The sequence below is a fragment of the Uranotaenia lowii genome, chromosome 1 (genome assembly GCF_029784155.1).
Source record: "Uranotaenia lowii strain MFRU-FL chromosome 1, ASM2978415v1, whole genome shotgun sequence".
NCBI lineage: Eukaryota > Metazoa > Arthropoda > Insecta > Diptera > Culicidae > Uranotaenia > Uranotaenia lowii.
In genome coordinates, this window is record NC_073691.1 from 130,295,878 (window position 1) to 130,320,877 (window position 25,000).

At 36.2% G+C, this 25,000-nt stretch overlaps 3 protein-coding genes across 3 annotated transcripts in view; 1 reads left to right on the plus strand and 2 right to left on the minus strand.

The window, feature by feature from the left end:
• The window catches only part of LOC129740016 (mitochondrial dicarboxylate carrier), a 321,675-nt gene that overhangs the window by 4,626 nt on the left and 292,049 nt on the right, over positions 1–25,000 (minus strand). The gene's annotated exons all lie outside the window — the stretch shown is intronic.
• Positions 11,365–11,893, minus strand: LOC129740017 (uncharacterized). The gene is made up of 2 exons (XM_055731598.1): positions 11,670–11,893; positions 11,365–11,609 (listed from the first exon to the last, which is right to left on the minus strand). The coding sequence occupies exons 1-2, from the start codon at positions 11,816–11,818 to the stop codon at positions 11,432–11,434; spliced, it is 327 nt and encodes a 108-aa protein (XP_055587573.1). The 5' UTR covers positions 11,819–11,893; the 3' UTR covers positions 11,365–11,431.
• LOC129739490 (disintegrin and metalloproteinase domain-containing protein 12) overlaps positions 23,378–25,000 on the plus strand; it is a 10,610-nt gene continuing 8,987 nt past the window's right edge. The window contains exon 1 of the mRNA XM_055730965.1: positions 23,378–23,404. Coding sequence (XP_055586940.1) covers positions 23,378–23,404 — 27 coding nt within the window. The remainder of the gene's footprint in view (positions 23,405–25,000) is intronic.

Below are 25,000 nucleotides of genomic sequence, written 5' to 3' on the forward strand. Positions count from 1 at the left end.
CAACATGATGTACACATTGTTTCTCAATTTTTACCATCAAATTTTTTTTGATTTTTCACTTTTATCAATTTTAAAACACGTTTTTACTTAAATTGGTTGACTAGGGGCATATAGAGCACCATATTATCGAGGCATAATGAGCATTTTCTGCCGTAGAATCTAGCAGCGAATTAAAATTGATTTATAGCGCCACACCTTGACTAGTTTTCATCCGACAATTTAGCCTGTTGGTAAGGTGTCGGAGAGGTAATCAAAAGACTAGAGTTAGATTTCTGTTCGAGGTGATTTTTTTCCATTAACAATTCATGATCGATTTTTTTATTGTTACATTATACGGCTAGTAGCATCATCCTCCGAACAAAGCACTTAATGTATGAGCGTGCGTGAATTGTTTGTATTCTACAAACAGACCTAGATTATTTTGTTATTGCTTTGTTTGATGAATCTACGACTCACCTGACTTCATCGAATTGAATTCGCTGCTAGATTCCCCGGCAAAAACGCACATCTTGCTCTGATTAATGGTGCTCATACTGCCTCAGGGGGGGTTCTCATTATGCCTCCACAGTGGTTGGTTTTCAGCTTTTGGCAAAAATTTTTAAAATGCATTTTTTGACGTTTTTATTTAGTTTTTCACGTTTCAGCCCGTTAGGGAATAGGCTTTTCAAGTGTCTGAACACGAAACAATAATGTAACCTCCATATTATAGCTATTTTCTATGGTTATATAACCGTTTTCCTTAAGGTGGCCATTATGCCCCCATCTCCCCTATTCATAATTGATCGACTATATTCGCATTTTCGTAGATTTTGAAAAATAAACAAAAAGAAAACCTTAAGAAATTTTCTCAGAAGTCAAAATTTCTTGCAGTCTTAGGGAAAGTTGATCATGGAGTTAAAACCTACATTTTCAAAATATTGACAATGTTGCTTTGCCAACATTAACATTAATCAATTAACTTTTTTTTTTCTCACTGTGTATTCATTTTGGCATTTAAGTTAATGAAATCCTGCACTCTAATTCAGCTTGACTCAGATTTGAAAAAAAAATAATTCAAAATGCGCCAAAACTGGGAAAACTCAAATTTTGATTGGAGCGGCAAAACTCAGAAATGAATTGTAGGGGTTTTCGCGAAGTCTGAGTTGTTTTTGTTCATTTTGTTTTAGGTTTGTTCATGGATCGACTGAATGAAAAAAATTCAAAAATTTATGAAATTTCAAAGCGGTTTTGAATGGAATTTCTGATTGCAAAAAGAAAAAGACGATTATACGGTGTATTTAGAAGATGGATGCGTGCATTTTTATACGGTTGGTTTTATTTTTACCACAAGTTAGTACCACCGAGTCATTTGACCGCATCTAGCCGGTGGAGCTTCGTGCTGTCCCACTTGGCACGCTCACCCACCAGCACACTCTGTCTAATTTGAGGTGATCTGAAAAGACAAGAAAAAAACACCTTAGGTTAAAATGATTTACACTTCAAAATTATGAGAAAATTATACTAACAGTTGTGAATGATGGCTTCCGTAGAGATTGCTGGAAGATAAGATAATATCGTTCAATTTTGTATTCCCTTTCGACACCACTTAATTTCTAATAGAAAATGTAATTAAAACTCACCTTGATCTATTTTGTTCGAAAACGTATGCGTCTTCGCTAAGTTCCAGGCTTTGAAAGTCAATAGATGAAAACAACTCAGAATTTTGATGGATTTCAACTCAGTTGTTTTCATCTTCATACATGGTGCGACCGCTGAACCGAAATTAATCAGTCTCTGAATAATCTAAATTTACCGTGTGGTCTATAAGGCATTTCCCCACTTGTCAAGCGAACAGCTGATTTCTCATGTTTACATTTTCTCGGCATATCGTGGTAGGGTAAACATAACAACAACATTACGCATGTTCAATGACCAAATAGTAACGAAACAAAATTGGCAATGCAATTGTAGTGGTTTTGCAAGCGCACCTTGGTGAGGAGAATATAAATTCTTTATTTAATCAATTGTTTTTTTCATAACAAGTTTAGCAATGAAGGTATGTTAATGATTTTAATTAAAGAAGTTCAAAAAAAGCATTGAACAGTGCTTATCATCAAAGAACAAAATGGCGACCAGTCGGTGTTAACATTTTTCAAAACAAAAACAAAAAGTTACCCTACCACAATCTGTCTCAGGAAATACTCTATTGTGTTGTAAGCCTACTTGGTTGAATGATTCAACTGAATAAAATCATTCGATTGTTTTGGAATCCTGGTAGAATAATTAAAATGAATGATTATGTTAAAAATAATGTTCGTAGAATGCATTTTAAGATGTTTGATTGTGTGCAGAAGACATTTATTAATTTTCGGTGGTTTTTAACCGAATGACTGACTGCATGGAGTTTTTTAACAAACAAATAAACGATGTTCAGTTAGTTACCTACTCAAGAATCAATTAACTATGTTCGGTAGAAAAAAGACGTCATATTTAAATTACAGATGTTAAATTACCCGTGTCAAACGAAAAATTTCTTTGAAATTGGATCATTCTAATCATTTGATATATTCTTCGACAAATAAAAAACACATGCCGGAATGAGCAATATCTATTTCAGGCTTCGTTGATTTAAGTCAAGGAAGGATTCCAACAATTGGTATCTGCATTGAATAAATACATTAAAAATGACTTTTACATGTTAAATATTAACGAACCTGGTCAATGACACCAAATCAATGCAATACATATGGTGATGCCGAAGTCCAGTTCCGTTTTGGGATTTATAGCAGCTGACCGTGATTGAATGTGAACAGGTGGTCACACACAGGGACAGGAATTATCGACCGGAGACGACTTTAGGTGAAAGTAATGCGCGAAAAGCATAAACCAGTCGCTGATCGCACGTTTCGAATCTGTTTGGCCATTCCTCTAGTTTTCTGGTGGTCGCTGCAAGTGGACTCCCCTTTGATATGACCGGTTTGTCTTGCTTCGGAAAAGAGCGTTTAGGTCCTCAAGACATTTGTCAAACTTTCGAGTCGAACTGATCAAGCTTGGTTTTTTTTCTTAGAAATACTAATCAAAGTTGTTAAATTTAATAAGTCGGTTGAACGTGCTTCAGATAGCCCCTCCACAGCAAAGGAACACAATCGACGGTCAATTTGAAAGCTTTCAGATTCCAGAAGGTTTATAATTTGAACAAAGACGTGCCATGAAGAGGTATGTAGGTACGCATCTTTGTTGAAAAGTGAAACAAATAAAACGGCAAGACAGTCGAGCAGGGAAATGGCGTGATTTCTCATGGAAAGAAACAAACATCAACATCAGGAAGGTAGACAGACAAGGCAGTTTGAAACAAAAGATGCCGTCCATAGGTAGTTACTTAGTTGGAAGAATAACTGCACGCAAAAAGTTTCATGCCTTCGGACTCTGTTCTCCGGTGCTTTCTTCGGCATGTTTGTAGAAGCCGAGTTGTGCAATCAAAAGTTTAGCTTTAATGAGTTTCCACAAACAGATGTACCTAACTAAGGAAAATTGACATTTTAAACGTTAGCTAACTTGGCAGGAATCCCTAAGTTGACGTTTAAACAAGTTAAATAAAGACTAATGATTTCAACCTACCAGGGTTGAATTCATCATATATTATTTTGAAGGAAAGAGTGGCAGAAACGTTAGCTGAACATTTTAACCACTATTTCCCTCGAAATGATATAACTTCTTCAATCCATAACTCTTTTCTCCCACGGTAGATTTTCTTGACCCCATATTATTTTTTCTTGTCTGGTCAAGATCTTTCGAATAGTATATTGCTCATCCGTGTAAATCCAAAAACCATATTGCCATTCTCCTTTATCCAGTTATTCATGAAAATTTTCGATCAAGTTGCAAGGCCTAGTACAAGTCCAAAATTAGGGCCAGATCGGACCACGGGAAAGGGGTCGCTCTACGAATGTGAGGTTTGTATGGAATATTGAGACGGGTTTTTCGGGAGGAACATGATAAATAGTTTTTCATCAAAAACTTTTTTTCCCATCGGTCGATTTCTTTTATATTCAATTTCTCCTTAAGCTTAAATTACAATAAAAAGATTAAACGCTTGAATTAAAATATATCGAAGGCCGCATTCCGATAAGAATGAAGATCAAATAAGTGTTAAGCTTCAAAAAATGGAGCAACAACTTTTTTGGTAACATTTGTCCCTAATAAGGCATCAAAATTTTCGACCATCCTACCGGAACACTCAATTATAAATGCGTGCCATTTTGTCAAATAATGAAATATTTCAAGCACTTCTGTTGCATTAGATTGCTTAAAAATTGAAAATGTTATTTGTGAAAATCTGGTTTCATAAACCAACAAAATACTAACTTCAGGCTCGTTAGGCGGCATCCATAAATTACGTAACGCAAAAAATGCACTTTTTTGACCCCCTCCCCCCCGTATGTCACAAATTGTAACGCTTTGATGTACCCCCCCTATGAAAATTACGTAACGCTGATAATTACCCCCCCCCCATCTTCTCTCGTTTTTAAATACTGATTTTCGAAGTTAAAAAAAATTTATCGTACATTTTTTTAACGTTCTTCAAAGCGTAATTAATATCTTTACAAATCGCTTCTTAGTACTCATTGATGATAACTCTCTCATAAAATAGATTGATTGTCTTATTACGAGTTGCTCTATGCTTGTTAACTGATGATCCACCTTGTTTACTTTATTATGTGACAAGAGCATTGCTTGTTATGCAAGATATACTCCACTTAGTAATCTTCGTCAGAATAAACAAAATTGCATTTTTTAAATCAATTGAGAAAAAATAGTAAAATTTCCGTCTTAAGGTTGAATTGAGTTCTTGGGGGTAGATGTACCTCATATTCGGTTTTGCAACGGTTATTTCACGGGTATTCAAAACACGTTTTAAGAAATCTATCTATGAATCTTGAAAGAGGAGAGATTACAAACCAGTTTCAATCATGTTGAAGCTTACAAATTTTAAACTGATTTTGGTTTGCATATCATCCTCCAAAAATTGCATGACATAAAAAAGCTGCGATGAAACTAAAATTTTTAAAGAAAAAATTGTTACGTGACCATGAGCATACCTCCCCCCCCTCCCCTATGTCACAATTCGTAACGCTCGAGCTTACCCCCTCCCCCCCTAGGAGCGTTACGTAATTTATGGATGCCCCCTTAGTGACGTTTCCCCATGATTCGATCTGGGCCAAATTGAACATAAGACTTTATAAAGGGTGTCCACGATGAAATTGCCACATACAAAATTGAATCGCAAAATTCGAATTTTCATCCGATTGCCATTAAATTTTCCGGGATTGAAAAATAACTTCATTTTACCACTTTACTCGTATTTAATTTCCGTACGTAAATGCCCGCACCTTGGCCTTGACCCCGTCCATAAGATTCTACACAACCTGTAAATCAACCATTTTTTGCATGTACCTAAACCAATACTTTCTCTAGTTCGATTGTCTTCACTACCTTAGGTCGTTTATGAAGGTGCTGCTTCATAATCGTCTAATACTTCTCGATTGGGCAGAGCTCCAGAGTGTTGGGACGGTTGAAAATTTTCGGCACGAAATTGACCGCATACCCTCTCAGCACGTCCTTAGAGTAGTGGCCAAATCCGGCCAGAAGAAGCAGCCGCTCCTGGAGGCACTCTTTCATGTACACCTGTCCGTTCATCGTGTCCTGGGTCACGAAAGGTGCACTCCGCTTCCCGTACGTGCAGTTGGCTTGACAAACCAGGAATTTATTCGCAAATTTGGACATCTTCAAAGTGCGGACATGCTCCAGAACGCTGAACTTATCCTTCTCCGTGAAAATCAGGTTGCCGGGGATCTGTTCGAAGTCGGCCTTCACATATGTTTCGTCGTCCATGATGCAGCATTCAACTCTCGCCAGCAGGTTGAGGTACAACTTCCTGGCACGGGTTTTCGCGGACTTGTTCTGCTTTTCGTCGCGATTAAGGGCCTTTTGTTCCTTGAACGTTCGAAGCCCAGCCTTAGTTTTGGCCTTCTGGACAAAACTTCGACTTAGGTGCAGCTTCTTAGCCACATCCCCAACGGAGGCGTTCGGGTTTCGGTTGAAGGCCCCAACTACGCGGTTGGGATTTTTGGTGTTGTACGGAATACTTTTTCCTTCACTTCTGGGCTTCCGATCAATCATTCCTCGAACCGCATAATCACTCGCGACACCACGGAATTCGCGATTCCCAACGTTTTAGCGATAGAACAACGCGAGAGATCCTTGTTCTCGTGATGAATGCGCAAGATTTTATCATACACAATCTGTTCTTTCGACTTCATTTCCACGAGTTTTGATCATAGGGTTTTAAAACTTGCAGGATGTACACAGTGCACTATGTACTAAATCCTCTCAAATTTTCATTAAATTCTACCCAACTGTTAAAAAGTTAGAGCAATTTCATCGTGAACACCCTTTTCGCGGCTTGCATCCCACAGTGCCAATTGACATTTGAAAGCATTGTAGACGGTTTAAAGGCACTTTTCTGACGCTGCTTTCAAATCCTATTCAATGCGAGTTTCAATACTTCCCAATGGGTATCAGGGGAGTTTTAATTCGAGTCAGTACGTATATAAGAATTTGTTTCAAGTTTTAATTCAGTAACAACTATAATTTGATCCATAATTTACCAACCGATTTGGATCGATATTTAATCTGCTATAAAACAATAAAAATCGAACTGACAGTACAACTTTGTTCCATTTGGCTATTGGTGGTGGGTAGCTGATAGTTGTTGGGCACCCAATGTACACACCAAAAAATTACGAAAATTAATCTAGACAGAAACGCTTCAAGACCTATTTTTGTTGGGATTTAATCCAGAATAGATCTAATTTTACATCATTTCGTATATAAAATACACTCACACATGGAAAATATCCAAATCTACAGATAAAACATGAAAATTATGTTATTACTAATCTAATTTTACATCACCATGCGTCTAATGTTATGACCGCGTTGCAAAAATCAAACCTAAGATCTAAATCTGTGTTACGGTTAATATAAGATTATGTCAATTAGTTTTAATTACTTCAGTCATGGCTTTTGCCATTATGGTTAGTGATATAAAGCTGAAGATATTCAAAATTGTTTGACATCGTTAACATGAAATTGGTTATTTTAGCCTTTTAGCTTTTGATACAAACGCCCAATTTGAATGCTCCTGTTTATTGTGCAACAGTGAAGGCGTCAATCTTCGCAAATAAAAAAATTAAAATGCCCCTGGCATCCTGGCATCAGAAAAAGAAACGTCAAAAACGTGCGGCGGGTTGTTTTGTTTTGTTGTTTTGATTTCGTTTTTTTTTGTTTGGGGCGATTCAACGATGGTTCCGGTCTATATTGCAGCGCAAAAGAAATGCTGCGCCTGAATCGGAAGAATAAAATGGACAAGCTGATCCGAGAGCTGCAAAACAAGTCTGCTACTATCATACAGGCTACCTGGCGCAAGATTAACTTCGGTAAGGTTCATACGAAAACAAGTTTTCAAAAATTTTTATTTGCTAAACTGTATTTTTTTTTTATTCTAGAAATTTCAACGAGAATGTGCAAGTTTGTGACCCAGAGTTTAACAGCCTCTGAACATCCTCTGGATCTTTGATACCGCGGAAATTAAAGCGAACAATGTTATCGTCGCAAAAATGCAGACCACAAAGAATCGTCAATCAGAGCTGAGCCTTGTATAGTGATAACAGTCTCAGTAGTGCGGATTTTATCAACGACGATGACAGGTACAAGCATATATGTTTTGTGGACCAGCTACATTTTGGCAGGGGTGCGGCTAAAAACACTCACGGATTACCATAATGCAAGCAGTGGCAGAGCGAACAGTGCAGTGGCCAGCTGAACTTGTGCATCAGCAGAAAATACAATATGGAACGTGTGAGCAAGAGCACCTTTGACGAAGCAATACTGGTCGAATACCGAAATGAGCGAGGATTGAGTTCGATTTGCGACGGAATCGGTGGTAAGTCACCATTCGGTAATCGTATGCGTGACGATGCGACGTTCAGTTCAGTTCTTGAGTTTGGCCGTAGCATGGTAGCTTTGCAGGAATCCAGGGGACAAAATATCCAGCTGGCTCGGTGCATCCGCCGAGGGCATTCAAAAATTTATTGCTGGAATTTTTACTTCAGTTCCTTCTTTTGCTAAGGTATGTTTGCGTATGACGTATTTCGTCGCTTTAAGTTATTTTATATTAAATAATTGAAAGTTTCTATCCTAAATGCAAAAAATTAAAACATGTTTCTTGCGTAACAGACATTTCCGGAAGAGTACCCTGTCCACTGGAGCAACAAAAACTCGACAAGTCAATAATTAAAAAGGCTTTCGTACGACTAGTATTTTCTAATTCACGAAACACTTCAATCCTTCAGGTGGGTTTATCTTAGTAAGAAACTTGTTGATTAATTTAATGCTATCTTATTTTAGGTGACGAAAACAATTCCTGTCAAGGAGTGTAACTTTGTTTATGTTTTTGTCCAGTGTAAAGACGCCTCGAAAAAAACTATGCAATATTTTGCCAAATGGTGACCTATCCAGGACTTTGCCCACGAATATCGGCTAAAATGGTTTGTATTCGTACCACCAATCGGAAATACACTCCTAGCCATTTTTTTCCTGGTCAAAAATGCAGTTCTTGCTACTTTTCGTCAATTGATACATCTGCAGCTAGCGGAGGTGTGAACGTTTCCGTTCATGAAGGTTAGTATTTTACTGCTCTTTTGTTCGACATTAAACTTTGGCTAGAGTTTAGTCTTCTATAATTTTAATGAAAATTTTTATCAAGGAAAATCTAATTTTTCATCAAATTGTTATTTATTTCAAAAAAATCTATTTCTTTTTTCGATATTGAAAATCTTTTGTTTTTTTAGGTGCACCGGCGTTCGGAACGACAGCTAAGATTGTTACCAAGGAACGTGACAATGCCAGTTGTATTTCACTACAATCAAACTTCCTTTCTTCTGGTAGCAGTTAATATTCATGGGGCTTCTGCAAGACTACCAGATGTCCCTTTTTTGCTTTGCGATGAAAAAATTACTGGAAGTGTCAACGAATATTACCAGAACTTATGGGGCTAAGCAACTCAAGCATTCTTTCCAAGAAATTGTTGCCTGAGAATTACAAAATTGCACTATGTAGGAATTTGCGATACCGATGTATTTATCTTATCCGGAAAGAATAAACCGGGATTTAAAAAACTCATTATTTCCTTAAAGCTACTGAAACGAAGTCAATGTGCACATTTTGAGAAACACTTTTATTGAACGATGCATGCCTCTGGAAGTGAATTTATACTACAATTTAAACAACAATAGGTTTTAATAGAATTTAAAAGAAAAATTTATTGGACATTGATTGATAAGGAAGTAGGAATTATTGTTATCTAGAAATTTGTATACTTAGTATAAGTACATACCAATTTAAAATTGTTGCGAAGTCGCACTCGATTGTTTGAAACTATATATCTAATAAAAACTTGTCGAGACACTATTTATAGCATTTATTCCTGGTCGTGATTTTTTGCCATTTTGTATGCACAAAAAAAAGAATCGTTTCTGATATAAAATTAGGTCATTTTAAAGTTTACATTCTTGTCACATAAGGATGACTTCAAGATTTGTGAAAGAAGCCTGCACTTCTCACATATCTTGAGGTCATTCTTTAAGATAGGAATGTAAACTTTACGACGACCTAAATATACATCAGGAACGATTCTTTTCTTTGTGCATAGAAAATGACAAAAAATTACGTCACCGAAAATCCAATTTTATGTGTGTCTAATGTGATGCTTCAGATTTGTGCATCTTATTTGACAAAAATTTACATCATCGATGATAGAAAATTATGTCAAATGTGTCATACATTTAATGTCAGATAATTTATGGTTTCAAGCGTTTCTGTCTTTTTCAGTGTAATTATATGTCAAAAGTGATGCTTCTTTTTTGTGCATCTTATTTGACATAAATTTACACCAAAAAATTAATAGTGTGTAGATCAGCTGGCAATATTTTTATTTCCTCGGATGACTGCACATTTATTAGCATAATACTGTTACGTAGAATTCTTCCGAATTGAGTAGAGATGATCTCATCGGTCGATTGATTTGATATGTTTTTATTAGAAGCTGGCTGATCCAGTGTGCAGTGTAATTTGTATATTAAATCTCAACATCATTCAGATGGAACCTCTTCGAAATTCCAACTGCAACTACAAATTTCAATACAAATATAAAATACAACGATTGCTTGAAAGTCTTTATATGTGAAGCAAGATCTCGAACTACCTTAGACATTATTTTTCGTAAATTTATAACGTTATGTTCCTTATATGGCCATTTTCTTGTTTTCAAATAGACTCCCCTACCAAACTAGATTCTATTAGATGATAAAGTTTTCTGAATTTTGAAACAATTAAATTAATAATTCCATCAGCCATCCCAGTTAATTTTATTGATCGATTGCGAAAACGGCCGGCAAAGTCACCAATCGATGGTATCCCAGCTAACGGAACAATCAATTGAACCTTACTCGTTGGAACTTCTAATCGTGATTTGGGCACAGGAAGCGCATAAACCTACTTGTGCTGAGTCAGTAGTTGGAACTATAGGAATAAAAGTCGTCTACTCTATTATACTCTATAGCCATGATTGATGAAATCATCAATCATCGCACATAACACATAAGTCGGATGGGAGTTTTGAGCAAAATGAAATGTGTCTGAAAAAATCGTACATAGATATAAAACATGAGCGGCTTCAGCATGTCTCCGTTTTAATGACAATCGTGGCCAGTCCTATCTCTATTATGTGAATTCTGTTCACATCACATCATACTTGCCAACCATTTTTTTTTCTTAAATCTGAAATCCAAGAAAAAATTGGATTTCACTTGAACCGGGTTCAACAGCAAACGAGATTTCTCTTGATATCAAAAAGCCAGAATGGCCAGAGTGCACTTGTTGGGGGATATACACTGCAATATAGATTGTTATTAGAGATATTTTGTTCCTCAAGTAACACGAGAAGCTCACGAGTTGCAGCTGTTCCCTTCCGGGATTCCGCAATGGCAAAGGAAGAACATCTCGCATCAAGCCTCCACACCCAACCTTGCTCATGTTTATTTATCTTTATTTTTCCTCTCACCATAACTGGAAACCATTTTTTATATCGAATATGACACATGGCTTTGAAGCTCTCTGCGAAAATGTCGTTTTTTCCAAATTCTGTAACTTGAGTAATGTGAGATCGGAATTTAAAAAAAAAACGCGAAAATAATTTTAAAAAAATTGTAAATTCGTTTAGTTTTACTTGTTTTTATTCAAATATTTATAGTTACTTTTTTTTTAATTTCTTTTCAGGTAATGCGGTTTTTCAACTTTTTCGATGACCCGTCTCGCTACTCACACGTAAGTTTTATTTTGGCTCCAGAACCGTTCGAAGCCGCAGATCACCGTGGGAGTTGTAGAACAGCTCGTACCTTTCAGTTGACATCTTAACCCGCAGCTTCCCATTGATTCGATTGATTTCGTTGATCAACTGTCGCTGGATCATCTTCGATCGATACCGGCTGACATATTTTCTGCTGGTTTCTCTGTTTAGAAAATATTAAAATTTAGTTTCGTTGAGAAAAAAAATACATTCAACTTCTTACCTCGTAGTGATTGGAGGTGCGATTGGCCTGGGAGTTTGGACTAAATTTTCCAACCTTCGGAATTGGACAATATCCAAAACGTAGTATACTACTGAAATTAGAATACCAATAGCCGAAATAATGTGCGCTACTAGGAAGAATTGGTTCATTTTTTAGTTGATTTATTTTTTATTGTGTTTTAATGACCTAAACAGTTTGAAAAGTTTATTCACATGTTAACTGACGTATTCAGTTTAATGTGTGAGTGAAACTCCTGGGTTGCTTATTTTTTATGTAGGAAATTTTGAGGCAACCGGAGACTCTCATTGATTCTGTAAAAAAACATCATGTTCAAATGCATAAAGTTGGGTTTCTGGAGGCTAGACCTCCAAATAATAGCTTAGAATGTGAGAAAAAAAAATGTATATTCATATCAATACCATAAAAGTTACTAACTATTTTTCAAGTTTCAACTGGTTCTCATGAATTTTGACCATAAAAAAAGGTACTATGATTTGATCAATTTCAGAAGATTATTTGAGAAACCGTAATTTAATTATGTTTTGGGAGTTATTCCTAATTGAAAAAAAATCCGGGAGGTTAGTGGCTAAGAAGTCAAGTTTTTTGCAACTAGATTCCATATAAAAAATTTGAACTTTATACCAAAACACATATTTACTTGTATAAAGGCATTGAAAGTTACATATTGGCTGACAATGAGAATCAACTGCCCGCCCAATTACCTTTAGTGAACTTTATGTACTCATTAACGAACTTGAAAGTTGCAAAAGTGATTAATATGTACGTTGTATGTGACTTGTTTTGCCCAATTCCCATGAGTGAACTATATGTACTCATTAATTAACTTGAAAGTAGCAAAAGTCATTTATACGTACGTTGTATGGGACTTAACCCAAGCAACCAAAAGTTCGGATAACATTCCTCTATCAGGTTTAATCAGCTTAATCGAGTATGCTAATACAACTTCTTTTCAGCTCAATTTTTAAGTAGTTAAACGAACTTTAAAGTTGACAAAAAGTTCGCATAAATCGTCAAACAACTTCTAACCAGCTTCAAAATCCACTTTATAAGCAGCATAAAAAATCGAAAAAATTACTCTTCCGCTCCTTCAATTGCCTTCTCAAGTCTGCTATTTTGATTCGTATTAATCAACTATATTTGTTACTAACTCACATTACATTTTAAACAATATGTTCTTACCAAGCCTCGAACCCGAGCTCACCGCTTGAAAGTTGAGATCCATACTTGTTGCCCTATATGAACATCATGAGTAGGCAACGATTTTACTCGATGTGATGATTTTCTTTAAAACGACTTTCAGGTTCTTTATTTCTACTTAATTCCCACTTTCAAGCTGTTAAAAAGTTCTTCCGGAACTTAATGTGTACTTCATATAGTTGTTTCCCAAGTAACGATATGTGTTTATTTATGCAAACACGTGTTGAAAAGTAGATTTTAGCCTTTAAATCTACTTCAAAGTTTCTATAATACGAAGTTGTTTTTGAATGCCCGTTGGAACTAATTAAAAACTTTCAAGTTCACAAAATAGTACAACAGAGACTTTTTACGAACTATTGAGCTGTACAAAAAGACTTGCAACCCTTTGATAGCTACTTGATTTTGAAAAAAATGAGAAGTACGTAACAAGTAGATTGATTTTCTTCATACAAACTTTAAAGTTCCCAAAAAGTAGAAACAGAAACCAAAACAGTACTTTAAAGCTTTTTTTGAGTATTGGCTGAACTTGATAAAGAATGAAGTTCCATGGACCTCGAAAAAGCATTTTGAACAGCAAAAAAGTTCCACAGAACTTTTGTACAGCTATATATGAACTTATTAGTTCGTTCCTTAAGTGATATTCGAACTTTTGGTTGCTTGGGAAGTCCCATAAAGGGCACAAAAGTGCTCTAAACGGGATTTGGTAAGCCACAAAAAGTGCATTGAGGTGCTTTCAAAATCAAATCACCACTTTGAGTTTTATTTTCAGTTAGAACAACATCTAAGCGTGGTCTTGTGGTAGCGTGTTCAAGTTTTTTTTTTCAATCAGTAATTGGGTAATTGAGTGACCATTCTTATGTCATATATGTAGGAAATGTAGAAAAGAAGCAATTGAGCAATTTGTCAAGTTGTAAAATAGCACAAATATAAAAATAATTGCAAAGCAGAATATAATCGGTATTTGAATATCCATTCGTTTGTCAATGTACGCAAATCTTTGCGAAATTTTCAAAAAATATTCAAACTTTTCTTAGCACTTTTTTGAGAACTTCTAAACGGGTATACTTATGACTTTCATTTTCATAGTTTCATGTAGCCTAAATAGCCGGAACACGATGGAATATTTAGATAGATGATTATGTGCGCTTCAAGAATTGACTTTCTGCCAACTTTTCTGAGTTTTGGACCACTGTGCGTCGTATGAAACGTCATCAAGATTCAGCGAAAAAAGGTTTCAAAAGTAAGGAAAATAACATTAAAATTTATATTTCACATCCAGAACATGTTGATCAGACCACAAATATGAAGCTGCTGCAAGTTTTTGTTATTTGTGTGTGTTTACATTTTGTTTCATAACACGTAATGAAAGCTTACGCGATATTTTAATCTGCATAACGATTGTAATCGAAATAAAATGCATCAATTTGTTTTGTGAATAAGTTAATTTTCATCGACTTTGATTTTGGATGACATATGCACCATCTATATTTCCTAGAGATTGTCATTCAAATAAACTCAAAACTTTATTTTTGATCGAAGTCATACCCAACTCCAAAAAACCAAAAGTCCCATAAAACAGCTACAAAGAAGCTTACTCAATCCCATCATTGATATGAAGTACGTTCTTTGCAGCTCAATATTTAAGTTCATATTAGCACTTTTAAGATCCAAGATAAGTCTTAATGATGTTCTAGTAAGCTTCCAACGGCCTTCAGCTTCTAGAAAATCGTAGAATGAGCATAAAATTCTCTCTCTACCTCAATTGCATCATTGGCATCGGTTCATATCACCCAAGCAACCAAAAGTCGCATACTAACTTAAACACGGGATTCCGAAGTTCACATTTGGCTGCACAAAGGGTTTATGAGATTTCCAGGCGCTCATTGTCACGATAAAATTACACAGAAACTTCCATCGCCTTCTGAAGTTCTAAAGCATAAAAAACGGAACTTCAATGCACCTTCTATGCGACATCTTCTTAAAGGCTATCAATGTGCCTGCTTAGCTCTTTCTATGAGCCAATAAGTTCGCACCTGGAACCTTTAGGAGAATTTCAGAAGATTTGTCAAATATTTCTGACATTTCTGTCATCCGAAAAGGATTGTTTACATTGGCAGAACAATTAAGCCAATAAGTTAATTTTGAGTTTTTGCTAGCCATTGCAGAAGTGCTGCAAAGTTTTTCCAAGGATCGAAATAACTTTGGAGCCCTCAACCGAGTATCAACGGTCGACTGGCCTGGGTCGGAAAACCGCATAAATATTATGGATACAATAAAAGTCAGACTATTGTGTGTATATTTTATTGATGATTGAAAAAGGTGTGATCGGAATGAAAATAAATAAAAATTATAATGGGAAAGTTTTTTGTTTCCTATTTAAATCAATCAAAATCGAAAATTCCAATCCAACAATAACCTTTCACACTCTATTTTATCATGTGTTATTTTTCTCTAACTAGAGAGCTCAAACAACTCTGAAGTTTAAATACAACTTTTAAACAGTAATTGGGCATGAGCTGACATGGTCGAGCGGCTAAAAGTTTTTACCTAGAGAGCAGCGGATCGAATCTCGAGGCGGTGAGCAGCACTTTGGTTTCGAAAGTAAGTAAACAACAAAAATATACCTGAGGTTGTGTAAACATTAAAGTCAATGAGAAAATTCCAAATAGACCGACAATCCAGCAGTCTGTCATCTGGGATCGTCAGAGCGATCTGTCATGCGATTTTCTTTGGTGCGTGGAGAGTTTCTTGATATTCGTTTAAAGACTCTATAGCGTTCTCTATTAGGATATATTGACAGTTTCACACGAACACCACCTTAGCAGGAGGCCTCAGCCCTAACCTCAAACCAAGGGAGAACAGAATCAATTTTTGAGAAGGGCGCACGATAAACGCGATTTTGCGGTACTAATATCGACAAATTCGCCCTGTGGAAAAGCGACACACAGATGCTCGTGTTTTGATTTTTTTGGATGGTCAGGGCTGCCAAGTGCATTGATATTTGGAAAATGATTATATTTTAAATTGAATTTTTATTGAAAAACGTTTTCATGAGTACTGAGAATTTGCAACTTTCCCCTAGATTTCTATTAGAATATGAAATTAAACGCAACATTTATCTGAACTGAATAATAACTGTCTGTATCGCACACTTAAACGATGTAGCGAATTATGTGAAAATGTTATAAATAATCAGAGCATGCAGGCTATTATTTTCATAGTCAACATCAACGTGGCTTTTATTAATTTACTTTTTTTTTGTAACAGTGAATGATTTTGCATTCGTTTAGAAGTTGGAAACAACTCTTTTTACTTTACCGAGCAGAACATGAAAATATATTTCAGATGTTTTAAATTCACCTTGAAAATTCATTAGCGGAAGATGGCTTATCTTCATCAATTTTATTAGAGACGCCCCGTAATGAATTCAAACTATTAGCTGTTGATTGTTGAAAAATTTAATCAATTCAGAAATATTATAATTAGTTTAAAAAAAAACAAATACTGATTTTAGTAACGCGCCTAGCATTACTGGTGAGGCCGTCAGCTCATCAAAGTTTGAGGTTATGGCTGAGGCCAATTTTTCGCCAATACTGGCGCCCGTATATACCCTTATAGCCAATGAAACTAACTTTAAAGTAGCTTTAATAACTTAAATTTTTGGCTGATTAGCATTCTCTTCAGACACAAACGAGAGCTGATTAAGCTTCTATAGGCCCTTTTAAAGGGAATTCTGGTTGCTTGGGCTTCTCTTGGTTACCCAAGCAACCAAAATTCCCCTAAAAAGGTTTCATAGAAGCGTAATCAGCGCTCATTTCTGTCTGAAGAGAATGCTAGTCAGCCCAAAATTTAAGTTATTAAAACTACTTTCATGTTTTTTTAGGTGGCTGCTATCCAGCTTCTAAGATAATGTCAAAAAACTTCTACGCACCAAAAAAAATCCGGTTGACAGATTGCTTTGACAACCAGATGACAGATTGCTCTGTTACCGGTCTATCATGGTCTATCTCATTGATATTAATTACATTGTTTTGATTACAAAAGCTACTTACGTCTAGAGAATTGAACGGCTTCTTTCTAGGTTGCAATGAAACTCACCAGCCTCTCGACCAATCAAGCAAAAGTTCATTGCCACTGTAATAACTACAGTATTTAAACTTAATTTCATTTGAGATTATTGAATGGGTTGGTCAATAGATTGTACCTCGTTTCGTTCAAAGGACTTTCAGTACATTTAATATAAATAAAAACAAAAATTCTCATCATCAAAAATTTATTAAACTATCTTAACATTGATAAGAAAAAATCGAAAATTTCTTGAATTCCATTCGTAAATATCAGTGCTGATATAAACAAAAAAAACCACGACAATAAATTGGCAGACATTTTTTAAATGTCACTTAGAAATCTCATAAAGGTTCTTTGAAACACCTAGAAGTATCTTAACGGTGCGTTAGAAAGTGTGAAGCGAACGTTATCGAACTTCTTGAAAAAAGATGCATTAAAAGCGCTTAGAAGTTCCGTTAACGATAATTTAACATGGTGCCGCCATGATGCCACGCGCCGGATTACAAACTCGTCAAATTGCTCAATTGCTTCTTTCCTACATTTCCTACATATATCGCATCAGAATGGTCACTCAAGTATCAAATTAGTAATTTGAAATAACTTATAGAGAAAAAAAAAACTTGCCCGGCTTGTTGATCGAATCCCGGCCTTCGTGTTGAGAATCGAACACGATACATTGCACCCAAGCAACCAGAATTCCCTTAAAAAGGTTCCATAGAAGCTTAATCAGCTCTCGTTTGTGTCTGAAGAGAATACTAATCAGCCCAATATTTAAGTTCTTAAAGCTACTTTCAAGTTCGTTTAGGTGTCTGTAGATGATGCTATTTAGCTTCTAAGAGAATGTCAAGAGACTGCCGGTCTATCATGGTCCATCTCATTGGTTTTAATTATATTGTTTTGATTACGAAAGCTACTTACGCTTATAGAATTAAACCGCTGCTCTATAGGTTGCAATGAAACTCACCAGCCTCTCGGCCAATCCTGCAATAGTTCATTGCCACTGTAAAAAATAGTATTTAAACTCATTTTATTTGAACTTGCGTATGAGCGATGATAAATGGGTGCCTAGAAGTATCTTAGAAAGTGCTTAGCACACGCAACCGACCTTCTTGAAAGAAGTGCGTTAAAGGCGCTTAGAAGTTCCGTTATCGGTGTTTTAGCCTTTTGAGTCACCTAAAGCTCCCTTTTTCAGCCAAATTTGAACTTCGGAGTGCCATCTTTAAGTAAGAAATCGACTTTTGGTTGTTTGTGCACAGGACCTCGCCTAGTAAATCCCGTTTTGAGCACTTTTGTGCCCTATATGAGACTTAAGTCTCTTACAACGTACATATAAATCACTTTTGCAACTTTCAAGTTCATTAATGAGTACATATAGCTCACTCATGGGAATTGGGGATTTAAGTCACATACAACGTACATATTAATCACTTTTGCAACTTTCAAGTTCATTAATGAGTACATAAAGTTCACTCAAGAGAATCCCGATGGATATTTTTCCCGTGAATATTGCACTGGATAGAGAATAAGCTCCTCTATTATGTGACAAATTTTCAGAGATGCCGTTTATTTTTTGTTAGAATCGTGTCTCAACAAGAATCTCATTCATAACAGACTTGTTACACGCTTGTAGCAAATGATGGGACTGCTTAAACAAGAAGATGCATGAAAGTACCCATAGCTCATCATACTGATGAGTGCGGATGCTGCTTGTGGGTCATTTAGTTTTCAAATGTTTTTGCCCATATGTATGTTTTAATAGTTTGCGCGAATGCAATGGCGCAATCGCTTGCGCTTGCGAATCCGGGTCAGTATCCACTAAATGGCTTGAACTTCCTACGCATAATACCCGTTGTATGTAAGCATGAAGTAGCGCACATAGAACGTCATGTTGGCGCATGAGGGTCGGCTTTGATTAATTGCTAGAGTGCGTGTGATGTATGAGAATCTGTTTCATCAACGAATGCAAATGCACCACATTTCGCAAAAGTATGCTCATGATGATAACGATGGCTTCATTACTACTCGTGGGAAGTTTTGTGGGTAAAATGAATTATTCTGTGTAGAAATAAACTTTGTGACCCAGACATGTATTTTCATCGAAAATCTTTAAAATAAGTTCAGAGCAGTGTTATTCATGTATTGTTTTAATGATTATTTTCATTAAACATCAAAGTCATAAAGAGCTTCCTGCCAGTCACGTCCTGATTTCCTAAAAGCATCAACTTCACTCGGGCTCTTCCCATGGCATTGATCCGAACGGCGGCGTGGCGTCCCCGGAATGGCTCTTCTCCAGAACCATCCCATCATGAAGAAGACACCATCTGTAGGACATTTTACACAGCACAATTCGACTTCCAGCAAATGGAAAGGCAACGACGATGACCCATGACTCACTCATCGTTCGTTAGGCCATCGCTTCTAATTCGTTTCTGCAACATTTGCTCGCTATAATTCACGATGATTACGATGTGCTAATTTTTCCTCTCGAATGTTATAGCCCGACCGACGATTCGGCTGGCCCTTCGAGTGCTTAGCTTAAAATTGTCTGTCACTCATTTTAATTTGCTGCCCGATGCAGGCAGGCACTGCGTAGTCCTGCTAGATTCTTATCCGGTGATTTTGGTTTCGCCATTAATGTCCGTCCGTTGAGAATCCGTTTAGTTAATCCAAGTTAAAATGAATCTTTGAATGAATTTTTGTTTGTGTCATCATAGATAGATAACATACTTTTTCGAGACAACCAATGTAAGAAAGTTCTACACGTTTGGGTATGATGGCCACTTTCATACAGTTTTTATGATCTCTAGTAAAGGGTGTCCACGATATTGCAACACAAAAAATTGATTCGCAAAATAACTATTAAACTTCATTTTAAAAATTTTCTCGTATTTTATTTACAGTCCATACGCAAATGCCCGCGCTTTGGCCTTAATCTCGGCTATAAAATTCTGCACAACCTGTGAATCAACCGTTTTTTGCATGTAAAACTTTCTTCAGTTTCTCAACTGTCTTCACTACCTTAGGTCGTTTAAGAAGGTGCTGCTTCATAATCATTCGGTTCCGGAAAGCCAAAACTAAGGCTGGGCTTCAAAAGTTCAAGGTACAAAAAACCCCTGATCGCGACGAGAAGCAGAACAAGTCCGCCAAATCCTGTGCCAGGAAATTGTACTGCTGACGAAAGTTGAATGCTGCATCATGGAAAACGAAAGATATGTGAAGGCTGACTTCAAAAAAAAAAATCCCCGGTAACCTATTTTTCACGGCCAAGGATAAGATCAGCGTTTCGGAGCATGTCCGCCCTCAGATGTTGTCCAAATTTGCGAAGAAATTCCTCGTTTGGCGGACTTGTTCTGCTTCTCGTCGCGATCAGGGGCCTTTTGTACCTTGAACGTTCGAAGCCCAGCCTTAGTTTTGGCCTTGTTGAACTTGCGATTATGAAGCAGCACCTCCTTAAACGACCCAAGGTTGTGAAGACAGTTGAAAAACTGAAGAAAGTATGGGTTTACAGGCAAAAAACGGTTGATTCACAGGTTGTGCAGAATTTTATGGCCGGGATTAAGGCCAAGGTGCGAGCACTTGCGTATGGACTGTAAATAAAATACGAGAAAAACTTCAAAACTAAGTTTGATAGTTATTTTTCAATCCCTGAAAATTTGGTGACAATCGGATAAAAACTCGAGTTTTGCGAATCAATTTTGTGTGTTGCAATTTCATCGTGGACCCTTTTGGAAGCCTGTTGTAAGAAATTTGTTAGAGAAAAAGATATATAGGTATTTGTTTTCTAAACTACGCTACTTGTAAAGTCTAAAATACCATGGAAATTTGTTTTTATAATGATCCCACCCTCATCTCTTTCGATCGAGGAATTGGGTTTATCACTTCGGTCGGTTTTTCCTGGTAAGTTTTTTTTTTTTCAATAAGCAGTTTAATTAATGAAAAAGTGGGCAATTTATATAATTGAAGCAAAAACTGCACATTGAAACGTTAAAATATATTAAAGAAGTATGAACTTTAACATCAAATTATGCAATTCATACAAATAGTTTCGAAAAATAAAAATAAACCTATCATAGCTCTCACAACAACAGACAAGAAAAGTAGGACTTTTTTTTTCAAAAGTAGGATAGTAGGACAAAGGATAAAAATTAAGGACATACCCAAGCAACCAAAAGTCTCGCTAAAAAGGTCAAACATAGCTTAATCAGCATAATCTATGTGCTGAAGTTTATTTTATTCAGCTCAAAATTTAAGTTCTTATCGAAACTATGGAGTTCCATTACAGATTTGAACGGCCTTCTGTTCAGCCCAAAAGTAATCAATTAATCAGCAAAAACCAAAAAAAAAATCCTTCCTCTCTTCTCCTCTTTTTCTTCGATCACCACAAAGCTGCTGCCGCCATTTTTATTCCTCCCCTCACCTTAATTCATCTTACTCAATTGTTTTAACTTTGTTCGATACATACCGGCACGCACGCCAGTTCTGCTACAGATTGGTTTTATTTGCTTACTCAAGCAATCATACAAACTAATGAAAAAAATCAATTCTGATACAAGATTTGAACCGCGACCCACCGAGATGATAACCAAATACGCTACCACGACGTCACGCCTGGATGTTGCCTTACCAGCTAAAACTCGAATAGTACTAAGCTTCCCTAGAATACCTGCAAGGGCATCCAGTGGCCAGCAGCGAAGACGCATGTTAATTATTACTCAGAGACATTACGAAACGGCATATAAATCAAACATCCGTTAAAATAATATCGAACTTTAAAAAAATTGGAATTCCAGGTTTATAGCTTTTGAGCTTAAAATTATAGAAATTCTTGAGTTTATCTAGATATTTAATTCATGAATTGCTTCAACTGACTTTCAATGTGTGGTACATTTGTGGTAAATAAATACAGTTTGGCAAAATTTTTCAATGTAAAAAAAAAAAACTCTTTTCAAAAACAATCCTTTGCAAGTTAGCTTTAAGTTGAATTTCAATAAAAATTATACATTTCAACAATTTCTTAGCTACACAAAAAGATTATTGATTATATGCCCTTTTGTGAAGTTCGTTCACATTTCATATTCATGAAATGACGGACATGTCTCAAAAAAGGCTATTTAAGGAACTTTTTGCAACTTCAAGACCAAAAAAGGCTATTTGAGACCTAATTTGTAACTTTTAAACTGAATGGATGCGATTGACATGTCACAATTAAGGCTATTTGAGGAACTTTTTGAAACTTCAAGTCCATAGAAGGCTATTTGAGACCCTATTTGTAACTATCATGCTCGCAGTCGAAAGGAGGCACACATTTAAGTACATATGGGAAGAAATTTAGAAATTCGAAAAAAGTTGCAGCTTCATACTGCTTACTCATATTCGGCATAGCAAATATTTCACCGACATGCGTCATTTCGAGGTATAACGAGTGAAATTTATCAAATTTACGTCAGAGTTTGAGATAAAGAAAAAAAACGCATTATAAAAAAACGGTATTGACGCGTTTGCTTGATCCAGTGTTACACGTGGTTACACTATGATAAAGTGGGAGTTTTTGGAATTTAATTATCAATTCACTGGATTCTTTTTTGTACGATTGCTCTTAACGTGTAAAAAAAAGAAATGGTTTTAAAAAAAAAGTCCAAAACAACCGGATAGAATTAATCGAGTAAAGTGGCCTGAAATCCGGAAGCGCAAATATTTGCTATGAATATTATTTTCTGCTACGGTTATTCCGAAACTTCCACCGGGTCTCTGAGTAGCATGCTTCTGACGGGAAGCAACGTCCGAGGATCTATTTTGACGTAATCGTCTTATTTCGAGAAAATTGTTAAGAATAAAACCGTGTAAAAAACCTTCAAAAAAAGAATATTTCGATTTTAAGGATTTTCTTTTAGCAAATATCGTTTCTTCCAAAAAGTGCAATCATAAGATTAGTGTTTCTAATGGCGATTTATTTAAGAAAAAAAAATTCAAGTGCTAGGTAGGGCCAAATATTAGCAGTCTCACCTTCATGACCATTTATCTGTAATTAACTTATCTATGTGTCTTAAAATGAAGCCATTTGTGGCCATATTCGTCAAACTGCAAATTCTTACCGATTCAGGTCCAAGCATTCATGAGCTCACTTCCCACCCGTTCCGTTTTATTGCTTCCTTTTCCTTTGTGATTTTTTTTTTGGTTCGTTCCTGAAACCGCACATTGTTCGCAAGAAGAATGATTTGCATATAATTTATTTGTTTTTTGATTCCCCGCGCTTGACAAAGCTTATTTAGTGGTTTTGTTAATCATGAACTTGCATTGGCCTTCAGTCTGTTTTTAGCATATTTTCAAATTGTATAGATTGATTTGTGAATTTTTTTTATTCAACAACTTCTCATGAAAAACAGAGCACGATGTTGCAAAAACGATAACTATTCACTGAGGAAATGGGCCTGGAACAATCATCACGCGAGGTAATATAGCATCGGCAGCGGCTCCGTGGGTTGATCCAATTGACCTGAATTAAGAGTTTTTATCAATTTATGGGATGCCCCGCGGAAGTATTACCCAGTACTGCAGCGAGCGTACAGCTTAGCACCATGTTTTTACAAAATACCAAATTCAGAAACAGCCAGCTGAAAAAACGTAACACTTTTCGATTACAAATTCAAAATGAGAATCAATCCGTAACTAGAATCCGTAATCCAAACATTCACACTGCATTTTATATTAGAACTCTGTTCCTTCCTCTCCTGGCCCTAGACTACACCCCTGATACCCGTTGTGGGCAATGGATTTCATCTGACTCGTGCGCCGGCATTGTTTGAACGACGATTGATGATGGTGGCGCTAGAAATTTTGTTTGAATGTCGACCGACCAACCAACTGACTTCCAACTGTGCACACAGATCGCGATGTTTGCAGTTGCGATGCTGTATTAGAAGAATGATTACAGCCTATGATTGATTGTGTGGACCGGAACGACCAAAGTTGACGTAATGAAATGGTTTTTCAATCGTTGTTTGAAAAACAGTTTAAACCAAATTTAAATTTGTTACAGAAAACACAATGATTCTTTTAAAGAGGTAAAAAAATCAACCTGTCGATCCAGTAATGAAATTACATGTACATTGTAAATATGTTTCAAACTGCAAGCGAATCTGAAAAATCTGTTAAAACAAGGTTGGAAACAATATTCTTATTTACAACTAAACTGATAATCCCAAGTTAGAACTTCGAAAACAACAAGCGACTAGAACAGAGCTAAAGCGGTTGATCGGCTTCCCCACAAATTACTCGTCGAATATTTGGATACAATGGGAATCCCTAAAGGGTAAAAAATCAAATACCTTCACTGTTCCTTCCGTAGTGCCTAAAGGGAGTCACTTGGGCCCACTGCTATTTAATTGAAATATGAATGACCTTTGTGTACAGTTATACTTAGAAATAGTATTCTACGCCGACGATTGGAAAATGTACCGCTCAATCACCGAATATGAAGATATATTGATATTGCTCTGTTTTTGCTTAAAAGACTCTTCACAAAAGGTCTGTTTTTTAAAGTAACTGTACAAATTGTTGGAATAGCTGGTTTTGGAAGAACACATTATTATTATTCCTTATGCTATAAAAAGCCGTGGACCTTTGCATGTCCTTACGTTTGTTAAGCGATTCCGACTGATGCTTTCTATACGTATACACCTTGTACCAAACTTTCATTTTATCAGCCAAAACAATATATTTTTGTTGAAAACGCAGGTTTCAGTGGTGGAATAGAGTTGTATTTATTCAGGTTTGTTCATCAAGTCCTTAAACAACTACCCATTACATTAGCGATAGCTATTTGTCAGTTCCCACTTTTCATATTCCCTAACCGGGAAAGAACTCATTTCTTTATGAGTACCTCGATACTCTAACCCAGAATATCTGGCAACACTGTTGTGTTACCACGAACCCAATTTGAGTAGTCTCGCTTAACCGTGTGATGATGTAAACATTTCTACCGAATTTATCATCATTGATCTATTGTTCTCGATTGCAAATTGCCGAGTTCTTTAGCAGCGTGTATA

Excerpts from the sequence above, each read along its gene's own strand:
- LOC129740017 (XM_055731598.1), bottom strand. The coding sequence starts at position 11,818 with ATGAACCAATTCTTCCTAGTAGCGCACATTATTTCGGCTATTGGTATT. Across the intron at positions 11,610-11,669 it reads GCACCTCCAATCACTACGAG|AGAAACCAGCAGAAAATATG; the intron begins GTAAGAAGTTGA and ends TTTTCTAAACAG.